Source organism: Mus caroli, chromosome 5 (assembly GCF_900094665.2).
Source record: "Mus caroli chromosome 5, CAROLI_EIJ_v1.1, whole genome shotgun sequence".
Classification (NCBI taxonomy): Eukaryota; Metazoa; Chordata; class Mammalia; order Rodentia; family Muridae; genus Mus; species Mus caroli.
The window spans coordinates 123,923,770-123,935,296 of NC_034574.1; the positions used below are offsets into that span (position 1 = coordinate 123,923,770).

General features: G+C 44.6%; 1 protein-coding gene across 1 annotated transcript in view; it reads right to left on the reverse strand.

Annotated features, from left to right (window-relative positions):
- The window catches only part of Galnt17 (polypeptide N-acetylgalactosaminyltransferase 17), a 429,898-nt gene that overhangs the window by 205,831 nt on the left and 212,540 nt on the right, over window positions 1-11,527 (reverse strand). Inside the window, exon 4 of the mRNA XM_021162564.2 lies at window positions 2,997-3,171. Coding sequence (XP_021018223.1) covers window positions 2,997-3,171 — 175 coding nt within the window. The remainder of the gene's footprint in view (window positions 1-2,996; window positions 3,172-11,527) is intronic.

The following is an 11,527-nucleotide window of genomic DNA, read 5'->3' on the forward strand; positions in this document are numbered from 1 at the left end:
CCCCTCTCTCCCCCTCTCCCCTCTCCCCTCTCCCCTCTTCCCTCTCCCCTCTCCTTTTCCTTTCTGCTGGGACTAAATTTCCTATCCCCAAATAGGTCATTCCTATACTGGATTTAATAAGCAATTTCGTTAGTTTCTTTGTGTGGGTGCAACTATTTTTTGTTGTTTTCATTGATTATCTAATTGATTGCTTTCAAAGATCTGATTGGTCTGCGGCAGAAGGCTTGGAACTAATTAAACCCAAAGTCGGGCAAATCTCGACTCCCAGCTGCGCTTCCTCCCTCAAGGCTGCAGCCAGCATGAACTGGCTCCAGCTTCAAGGTGTTAGCTGGCTGGCTTAGACCAGAGCAGATGGTCAAGCCACTGTGAGTCTGTGAGGCCGGATCACAGGAAGGAATCACTTTCCGAAACCCAGAAGCTAAAGATGGCTCACGTAAGCCTAGACATTAATCTTGCAGCTTGGACCAGAATGTAGACTTTGGAAAAGAGTCAAGTGGAAAATCCCATTTCTTTGTGCTCTTTGGAAGAATAATGAGAACGTACAGGCTGCACTGGTCTCTTTTCATTTGCAGCTATTGAATTACCTGTTGGCTCAGCTCATCTTTCTATTTAAAATGAGCAATAAAATATACCCTGGGCCGCTGACTGCCTTCGATACTTTTTACACACCGGTGGAGGTGGAAGCCAGAGGGAAATTAGTCTCCTCTGCTCTCTCCCCTCACGTCTTCACCGAAGAGAAGAGATTCTCTTCGGGGGATGCCCTTGGCAGCCAGCAGAAAGCAGAGCTACCAAGCAGCTTAGCTCTGACGTCACCTCTTCTGAGAAGCCATTCCTAGTTTTCCCAGTAAGGAGACTTGCTTTTTCTGATTTTATATATAATATAATGTATGGGTTTTGTGTGTGTGTGTGTGCGGTCACATGTGTGAGAGCTGTGTGCTCACACACATCAAAGCCAGAGGTCAAGGTCGGGTGTTATACTCAAATGCCTTGCCCCCTTATTATTATTATTAAGGTTTATTTTTTATTTATGTTTATGTGTGCATATCTGTGCTGCCTTGGAGCTGGCCTTACAGGCAGTTAGTTGTGAGCTGCCCGACGTTTGTGCTGAGAGCTGAGCTGGAGTCCTGTGGAAGAGCAGCAAACACTCTTAACTACTGAGCCATCTTTCCATGTCCTCCACCTTAGTTTTTGAAACAGTGTTTCTCGCTCAACTCAGAACTCATAGATTCCACTAGACTTGATGACCAGGCAAGATACTTCTGCCTCCACCTCCCCCTGTGCTGGGATGTCAGGGGCTCACCGCTTACGTGAGCATTTTATGTGGGTGCAGGGGTCAGCACTCAAGGACTCATGTTTGCATCACAAAAATCTAACCAACCAAGCAGTTCCCCAGTCCCCGTTTTGCTCTCTTAATTGAAAAAGAAAATTAATATTTTATGTTAGTCTTCAAAGTAATGGGTTTTATTATGGTATTTCATTACATGCAAACCATTACACTTTACTCTTTCTCTCTCTCTGTGGTGTATGTACACATGTATGTACACAGATGTGCCTGCCTATGGAAACTAAGAGAGGATGTCAGGTGGCCTGTTCTATAATTTTCTATCTTACTAACTCAAGAGAGTCTCTCAGCCAATGAGCCTCAGCAAGGCTCCTGTCTCCACCCATCACAGCTCTGGGGTTACAGGTACACTCAGGGCTCTCTCTGGCTTTATTATAACATTGGTGCTGGGCTTCTGGATGCACAACCTCATGTTTACACAGCAAGCACTTATCAACCGAGCCATCTTCCCCCCCTCAATCCCCCCACCGGTCACCTTCACAGCATGATTCTACAGCCCAGGAGAGCTTGGTCCCCTTCTCCATGACTTTTTCTCATTCCTGCTCCCCAACTTCACCCCGGGTTGTCCTGTGAACTACTGCATCTCCTCTGCTCACCTGACGAATCTCTAATGGGCTCCCCCCCCACCCCAATATATGTGACTTGCTTTCCTGAAGGGATGTGGGCACAAGTAACAGTGTCACAGCTGAGAAGAACCTTGGTGTGAGCTGAAGTTCTCACCTGTGTCGGAGATTCTGCCAGTCTGATCAGCTGTTAGGACTTCCATGACTAAGCAGGTGGGATGGCTCAGTGGGTAAAGGCACCTGCTATTGGGCCTAACTATTTGAGTAAAATCCCCGAGATCCAGATGCCGGAAGGAGAGAACTAGTTCCTGCAAGGTGTCATCGATCTCCATACATGGTTTATCGAGTGGGATTGTGGAGACTTGAAATATTGAAGGTCACAGAGCCAAATTATCTTGGCCTATCTGCCTACTGGCTTGCTTCCCCTGGCTTGCTAAGCTACCTTTTATACTGCTAGCCCTACCTGTTGTTATTGTTTTAGAGAAATAACTTGTTTTTGAGACAAGGACTCAAGTGTCCCAGACTGACCTTGAATTTACTAACCGCCACAATGATCGTTATAGTTAATTTTTGATTGTCACCTTGTCATCATCTAGAATCAAACTAGATGTCTAAGACAGTGTGTCTGTGAGATAATTTCTAGACTGGTAACTGAAGTGGCACAACCCTACAGGCTGGATCCTGGACTGAATAAAAAGGAGAAAGCTGAGCACCAGCGTCCATCTATCTCTGCTTCTGACTGTGGATACAATGTAACCAACTGTCTCACCTTCCTGATGTCAAGCCTTCCCCTGCTGTGATGGACTGTGCACCCTCAAATCAGGAGGTAAAGTTGTTTTTTTTTTCTTTTTTCTTCTATAAGTTGCCTTTGTCAGGTACTTTGTTACACAGCAAGGAGAAAAGTATATTGATGATAACAATAACAGTGCCTAGAAAGCCAGCCAGTGATTTACTCTCTTGCTTTCTCAGTGACCTTCTCACCAAACATCTCTTTTCCATTCTTCCAGTGGCCCCAGGGGGGAAAACAGGTAAAATGGCCCACCTCCCAGATCCATCCCTTACTGAGCACTAAATTTTAGCTCATGACCTACCAGCCAGCAGTGAATTCCACGTGAGCATCGAAAAAGCCAGTGACCTGGCCAGTGGCCGCTTTCCAGCCCTCGATGCGTGCTCGAATCAGGCCTTCTCGCTTTTGATTGCGTACCACCTTCACCAGCCCAGGGTAGCGTTTGTGGACGTACTCTTCCAAGGGGGCCTTCAGCTCCTCTGTAAATGACAAAATGCAAGAAACACATGAATAAGTCAACTCAGATCTGTACCCCAAATGCTGTGAGGGGGTTGAATATCTACGTAGTACTAATGTAATAGCTTGGAGCACTAACACCTGGTGGAGAGTACCAGAGTTCAGTTCCCAGAACCCAGAGATGGCTCAAAACCACCTGTAACTCCAGCTTTAGGTGACCTGATGCTTTCTATTGGCTTCTGTGGACATCTGCATGCATGCACACATATTCACACAAAGATATATGAAGATATATATATACATAGCTTAAAAGTATTGAAAATAAACATTATAAAACACCAGAAAGTTCTTTGATTGCAAAAAAAAAAGTTGGCGTGTGAGGAATTTTAACTCTCTGTAAGATAGGAAGTTAGAATACATCTCCATACACAAATCTAAGACAGCTGTGCTATGACGCACATGGATGGTTAACACTGACTGTCAATTTAACAGGATCTAGAATCATCTAGGAGGAGCACCTCTGGATTAGGTTGAATGAGATGGGAAGGCCCATACTGCATGTCAATGGCACCGTGTATAAGCTGCGGTTCTGGACTAAATAAAAAAGAGAAGGCCAACAGAGTCCCAGCATTCATTTCTCTGCTTCCTGACTGCAGACATAATGACCAGTTGCCTTGTGCTCCTGCCGCCATGCCTTCCCTGATATGATGGACTGTGCCCTGAAACTGTGAGCCACAATAAACCCTCTGTTCCTTAGGCGACTTTCATCCGGGATTTCATCATATTGATGAGGAAAAGTAATAATACCAGATGAAAAGGAAGTGGTAAAAGAGCCATGGAGAACTCAACACCCTTCTTGGCATGAAGCCAGCTCTGCATCCCTTGTGCAGAGATCAAAGGTGTGTGCCAACATCAGATTTGTTTGTTTGTTTGTTTTGTTTTGTTGAGTCTGAATCTCTCACTAAACCTGGATCTTGCTAATTTAACTAAGACAAGCCAGCCAAGGAGTCCCAGGGAGCCTCCTGTCATCTCAGAACTGGAGTTAGAGGAATGCACCACTGTACATAGCTCTTTTATGTGCCTTTGCTGTAGAGAGTGCTAACAGTCCTTTAGCAGATGCTGTGAGGGTTCTTCGAATCTTAAGGATACTTGACAGCTTTTGCCCATTGAAAGGCATTTGGTTTCTGCATGTGTAGAGGCTGGCCTCTCTGCATCATGGGTTTGGTTCTTTACAGATATAGCCACGTGGTGCCTGGAAGAAGAGAGGATGGTGTATTGATGAACAAGAAGTGAGAAAAGATGAGATTTGGAAGCTCCTATCAGTCAAGGGCTGGGATGGTGGGAGGGAAAAGAGGTCTCTACATGGTCCTTCCACACGGAACCCCCATTTCACCTGTTCAAATGCTAGCCCTTCTCCTCCTGTAGTAGTTTGAATAGGCTTGGCCCTGGGAGTGGCACTATTAGGAGGCATGGCCTTGTTAGAGTAAGTGTGGCCTTGTTAGAGGAAGTGTGTCACTGTGTAGGTGTGACTTTAAGACCTTCCTCCTGACCATGTGGGAGTCAGTCTTCTCCTAGCAGCCTTCAGAGGAAGATGCAGAACTCTCAGCTCCTCCTGCACCATGCCTGCCTGGATGCTGTCATGCTCCTGCCTTGGTAATGAACTAAACCTCTGAATCTAAAAGCCAGCCCCAATTAAAAGTTGTCCTTGTCAGAGTTGCCTTGGTCACGGTGTCTGTTCACACCTAAGACACTACCCCAGTGTGTGATCTACACACCCAGGGTGTGTGTAGAAGTCAAAGGGCAACATTCAGGAAGGTGTTCCTTCTCTCCTTCTACCATATGGCTCATGTTGTCAAGGTTTCTGGCAAGCTCCTTTACCTGTGAGCCATCCCTTGGCCTCTCACAATTAATTTTTATTTCTCTTCTTTTCCTCCCCAGGGTTTTAAGAAATCTGAATGAGAATTGCAGAGCTGTGCAGATAGCCTGAGGAAGCCATGTCAGAGGTGACAAACAATGGGCACAGATGAAAGTGCTTCAGCTAGCCATAGAGAGAAACTATTTGGAACGGAAGTATTAAGGGAGATGGTATAAAGTTAGGCAGAGGGTAAGGGGATGAACATTCACTACGGCAGCACACATTTGCACAGAAAAATATATCACCACCAGGCTGGGGAAGTCTTTCACCTGCGGAAAGACTGATAAGCCTACCAGAACACAGTTAATATGGTGGCCAATTGGAAGTCCTGCCAGTGGCAATGGATTAAACACTATTCGTTTGAAAAAAAGCATCTGAGAAAGAAATGGGGTTGTGGAGATGGCGCATGGTAAATCACTTGCTATACAAGCTTGACGACTCAAGATTGGATCCCCAGCACCTATTAAAAGCTAGGCTCGGTGACATGAACCTGTAATCCCAATGCTTGGTGGGGGAGGACGTAGACAGGAAGGTCCCTGCGGCTTTGTGACTGCCAGCCTAGCTCCAGGTTTAATGACAGATCCTGTTTCTAAGGATTAAGGTGGAAGATGATTGAAGAAGATACTCAGCGTCAACCTCTGGCCTCTCTACTCAGGCCTCCATGGGAGCACATGTGTGCATGTGCATGCGTACAATACACACACACACACACATGTGCATATGAATAGAAAGAGCTGAGGGTGTTGCTTCAGTGGCAGTGCATATCCAGGGCCTTGGTTCAATCCCTAATGCTGGGGGAAAAAAAATAAAGTTATTCTTAACACTTTATGTAAGTTTTTTTTTTTTTCTCTCTCTCTCCTCAAGACAAACTAAGGAAGAAAACAAAAACCCATTTCTGCAGAGATAAATGTTTACCTTCCAGGACTAGAGGAAATTCAATACTAAATTGGCCAGGTGCCATCTGGGAATCGTTGTGTGGCTGAAGGTTTTGATAAACAGTATTTGGGGGAGTTGGGGAGGGGGAAATGCTGCCCATGATCAGAAGGGAATAGCAAGGGAGGATCATCGGCTCCTTAACAATAAAAGCCACAGCTGTCATCCAGGCTCTGGGAGCGTGAACGGGAAATGAGATGGGATCGGATAGTACAAACTAGTAGAGAAGGATGTTAGTACAGAATTCTATCCAGGCTACTCACCCTCCGCAGTGTTACAGAGTACACTGCGGGTATTCCCTTATCTCAGAGCCCTGGTTAGAATCAAGGACTAACCCAGGAGACTCACTTCAACCTACTTCCAAAATCAATGCAAGAAGCTCTGGCCCACATACTCAGGGGCTTGGGAGATGACCACTGGGTCAGGGGCCGTGTGGAGTTTCATGGATCCACACAGTGGATCACCACACCCCTCCACCCTCACACGTCATTAGGGCTCTGGGCTGAGAATAATCAGACCCTGCTCTCTCAAGGTGTGGGCACACGAAGAACTGATCTGAGCTTGAGAGTGTTCTAGAACGTTCACTTGCATTGCAGTTACTGGCAGGCCTGAAGTATAGCCTGAGAAGTGTCGTGTGTGTGCCCACCTGCACTTGTCTGTGCCTATGTGACTATAAGGGCACATAACAATTAAACAAAAATCTTTAAAACCTATAAACTATTTGTTTTTGAACTTTTCATTTAGATTATTATTATTATTTTGCATTGTAATTGATGACAATGATGATGATGATGATGATGAAGGAGAAGGAGGAGGAGGAGGAGGAGGAGGAGGAGAAGGAGAAGGAGAAGGAGAAGGAGAAGGAGAAGGAGAAGAAGACTGTACTATGATTGACTACAGGTAACCAAAACTGTAGAAGGCAAAAATGCAGCAGGTGAGGGGTGAGTGACAATTATAATGCCCAAACCAGGTCTTTATTGTTGCTGCCGTCATCAGCCCCACTCTCACCCCCCAATGCTACTCTGATTACCGATGCCACTCTCTGCCCACAGCTGCTGAGTTAAGGGACCTGCTGCTCCCTAGGAACGTGTGGGTTGAGGCAGCTGGGGAGGAGTGAACAGCACATATGGCGTGTTCCAATTAGAAAACAGAACAAAAGTGTCTGCCTTCAAGCCAGGCATCCTCAGAGTCCGAGTCACCCAGAAGCCAGTGAAAATGCAAGTTCCCTGGCTTGTCTTGAAGCTGGTGTAATACAGTCAGACTCGGCGCAGTGTGCCAGCAGCCCAGAGGAGAATTATGCCAACACAGAAAGTCCCAGAAGCACACATAATGGAAAAGTTTCCATGTGTAACATCTGGAAATGTTCAGGTCAGTAGCACTAAGTATACCTGTAGAGTCCTAGGACTGTATCATCACCCTGATCATGAATCCTGAAACCTCTACAGCCTTTCTCAACCTATGGGTCATGACTCTTTTGGGGGGGGGTTTGTCAAATGACTATTTCACAGGGGTCACCTAAGACCATTGAAAACATCAGATATATATGTGATGTAGCAAATGAGCATCATTTTAAATGAAGTAATAATGAAAAATTATGAAAATGAAGTAGCAATGAAAATAATTTCATTGTTGGAGGTCACCACAGCATGAGGAACTGTGTTGAAGTGTCTCGGCATGAGGAAGGGTGAGAACCACTGCTCTAAAGACTCACTTTCATTTACCAGCTGCCCCAGCCCTTGCTGACCACCAATAACATTTTCTGTCTCTCTGAATTTGCTTATTCTGGATAAGTCATAAAGTTATTCTCACACAATACATGACCTCTTGTGTCTTCTAGCCTTGTTCATTTTAAAAAAATTACTTTGTAAACGTTTTATGTATCATTACTGTGGACAGGGAGAGATGTATGTGTATGTGTTGTGGCACCGTGTAGAGGTCAGAGGACAGCTTTGTGGACTTGATCTCTCTTTTTTTTTTTAAGATTTATTTATTTATTATATGTAAGTACACTGTAGCTGTCTTCAGACACTCCAGAAGAGGGCACCAGATCTCATTACGGATGGTTGTGAGCCATCATGTGGTTGCCGGGAATTGAACTCAGGACCTTCGGAAGAGCAGTCAGTGCTCTTAACCTCTGAGCCATCTCTCCAGCCCCGGACTTGATCTCTTGTTCCATCCTCGTGTGAGTTCTGGGGACTGAGCTCTGGTCATCGTGCTGGTGCAGCCAGTATCTTTACTTGCTCACCGTCTTGCCAGCCCTTTGGTCTCTTCCAAAAACATATGCCAAAAAAAAATTTTATTACCTTAAAATTGTGTGTATGTGTTCCAGTCTATGCTAGTTCCATTCTGTTCCTATGATCAATCGCTCTGACCAAAGCAACTTAGGGGAGAGAAGAGTTCATTTGACTTACACTTTCAGTTCAAACCATCACTGAGGCAAGGCAGTGCAGGAGCTCAAGCAGAAACCTGAAGGCAGGACTGCTTGCAATTCCTCTGACCAGGGAACTCACTCATAGACAAGGAAGTACAGTAGGAATTTTCAGAGATGCTCCTTGCTGAATCTCTGACAGGCTCATGCTTATCTAGCTTACTTATACTGTTGGTAAATATTTAATATCAATCAGGGGTTTCAATCCCTCCTTAGATCATTTGGTTCCTAGATAAAAGATATAAAATATACACCTTTAAAGCACTAGAACTGGGCACATATAAACCCTCTAAGCTATTAGTATCTACTTCCCTATCAATAACCCTGAGTTATAATTTGACATGTTTTATCTGGGACACTCTTATTCCAATAGGCTAGCCCTTGTGGCCATATTTTCTTGATATACTAACCCTATGGCATCTTCTCTCTCTACCATCTCCTCTTCCCCTGTGATCTCCTGCCTCAGACCCCAAGCCTGGGAACTAAAACTCTACCTATCTCTCTTCTGCCCAGCTCTAGGCTGTAGGCATCTCTATTCACCAATCAGGAGTAACTTGAAGGACAAGGTTACAAAGCATCACTAGGTATACATGAGGACCTCATCATCTCTGGGACAACCAGGCCCAGTATTTTGCATTACAATACATAGCAACAGACCAAACCTCATCAGTTTTAAATTAAGGAACAAGGTTCACACAATAAAGCCAGGTAAATGTGAGAATTCACTTGTAGGCCTAGACCTCTAAGTACAGAATTTAGCATTACAATACATAGCAACAGGCAAAATCTCAACATCATATAGTCCAGAAATACCTACCTAGGGAATGGTGCTGCCCACAGTGGGCTTGATCTTCTATATCAATGAAAATCAAGAGAATGTTCCTCCCCACAACATGCCTACCCCGGATTTGACCTGGAAATTCCTTAAGTAAGATTCCCTTCTCAGGTGATTCTAGACCATGTTAAGTTGGCCATTAAAGCTAAATAAATAGGACACTACCAATCAATTTCTCCATGGTTGATCTTTGTTCCTGGCTGGTCTTCTGTACTCTCTTCTGAGTCACCAAAAGCTTGAAGGATCAAATAGGACACTTAGATAAGATTCCTTCTCCCAGCAGGACCTTCCAGTGGAAACTGTTGATTATGGTTAACATTTGTAACCTCAGAGCTCTAGTGGCAGAGCCAGAAAGATCAGGAGCTTGGGGTCATTCTCAGCTATGTGAGACTTGGCCTCAAAACATAATTCCTTCAGGCTGGATGAATAGACTGCCCCACCCCTCTGGGGGAAGCACCCAGTCCTTGCATCTTGTGAGTACCCCAGGATCATTCCAGGACCAGCCTTTGGCTGCACCCACAGTGAGGGCTCCCAGTTCACTGGGGTTCAATCACATTCATCTCAGAAGATATGGTTTTATCACAGATATTCATCAGGACACTTTACATTTCTCAAGCATCATTTTTTTCCTGAGATAGTTTCATATTTTATGTATGTGCAAATCAGCTCCAAAAAATAGACTTAAAATTCCAAGATTCCCAGGTGTGCATGAAAAGATCTTTATGCCTAAAATAACCAGCCCACTAAATATATAAAATGCAGCTGAACCAAGACCAATGCCTAGCTAATCTTTACAGTCTCCTTGATTAGATTAAGGGTTACTGAGGCACATCTTTGCGTATGTCTGTAAAAGAGATTCCAGAGGTGTTTAGATGGGGGAAAACCCACCTTTAATGACTATGGTACTCTGCCACTGTTGTGTAGCCATTTCCCCCCAGGAAGGAGGGGGAGGGGGCTTGAGACTCAGGAAGTAAAGAAACTTCACATGTCTGGAATGTTGAAAAGGACAAGATTCACCAGACTCTTCCTGTCAAGGTTAAAGATGCAGGAAAAAGTGGTAGGAGGGGTGATCGACTACCTGGGCTGTCTGGAGGGGATTTTCAGACCCATTGAGCTGCCAGCAAGTCATACAAGAGAGCTCCAAGGCTTTAGCCTTCAACATCATCCCTCTTGGTGTGATATTAGTGATTATTAGCAATACAGCTGACCTTGAGTCTTCCTGCTTCTCCACGTTACCACTCACCAGAACTCCTGTTAATAACATGAAAAAAAAAAAAAACCAAACCCTCACTGGTTTACCAGTTGGACGTTGGTCTGTCATACATTCTCACTGTGGAGAGAATAGGTGTGTGTGTGTTGGTTCTAACTAGGAAAAGTCATTGGCAATGCATGGGCTGCATGAAACAAAACAAAACAAAACAAAACAAAACAAAACAAAACAAAACAAAACAAAACAAAAAGAGCAAGCCCACTAAGGGTTGGCGTTCTGCTCTCTCTCTCTCTCTCTGATTCCTGTTCCATCTGGATCTGAGTGAGACACCTCAAGTTTGTACCACTTGACACACTCTCTGCTGGCCACTGTGTGTATCACCTCAGCTAAAAGCCCCTACAGCCACAGTGCTTTTCCCTCCATGATAAACCAATAACAACAACAACAACAAAATGTCTAAATATTCTCTTTAAAATTGGGAGTTGGGGGTGAGGGAGATGGCTTAGTGGCTAAATTGCTTACTCTAATAGCATGAATGAGTGACTTTGATCCCTAGAACTCATATTAAAAGGGGGTGTGTGTGTGCAAGGCTAGATAGAGGGCTCAGCGCAGCTAAGATCATATACTGTTCTTATAGAGGACCCAGGCTTGGCTCCCAGAATCACATGAGACAGCTCACAACTACCTGTAGCTGCAGTTCCAGGAGATAAAACACCTCTTCTGTACTTCATGAGCACTCTCATTCACACACAAACACACACACTGAATGAATGTTTAAAACTTGGGATTTTACCCCCAAAGAAATGTGTATTCTAAAGTGTATATACTTAGGAACAGTCTTCTTTATGCAAAATCCAAAATCTCTTATTTTTCATAATTTTGCAAAAGGTAGGGGATGTAGAGAGATGGCTTGTTTAGTTCTCAGAACCCATGTCAGGCAACTTCTATCTACCTGTAATTCCAGCTCCAAGGGATTGGATGCTCCTCTGGCCTCTATATACACCCATATTTCTCTTTCTCTCTCTCTCTCTCTCTCTCTCTCTCTCTCTCTCTCTCTC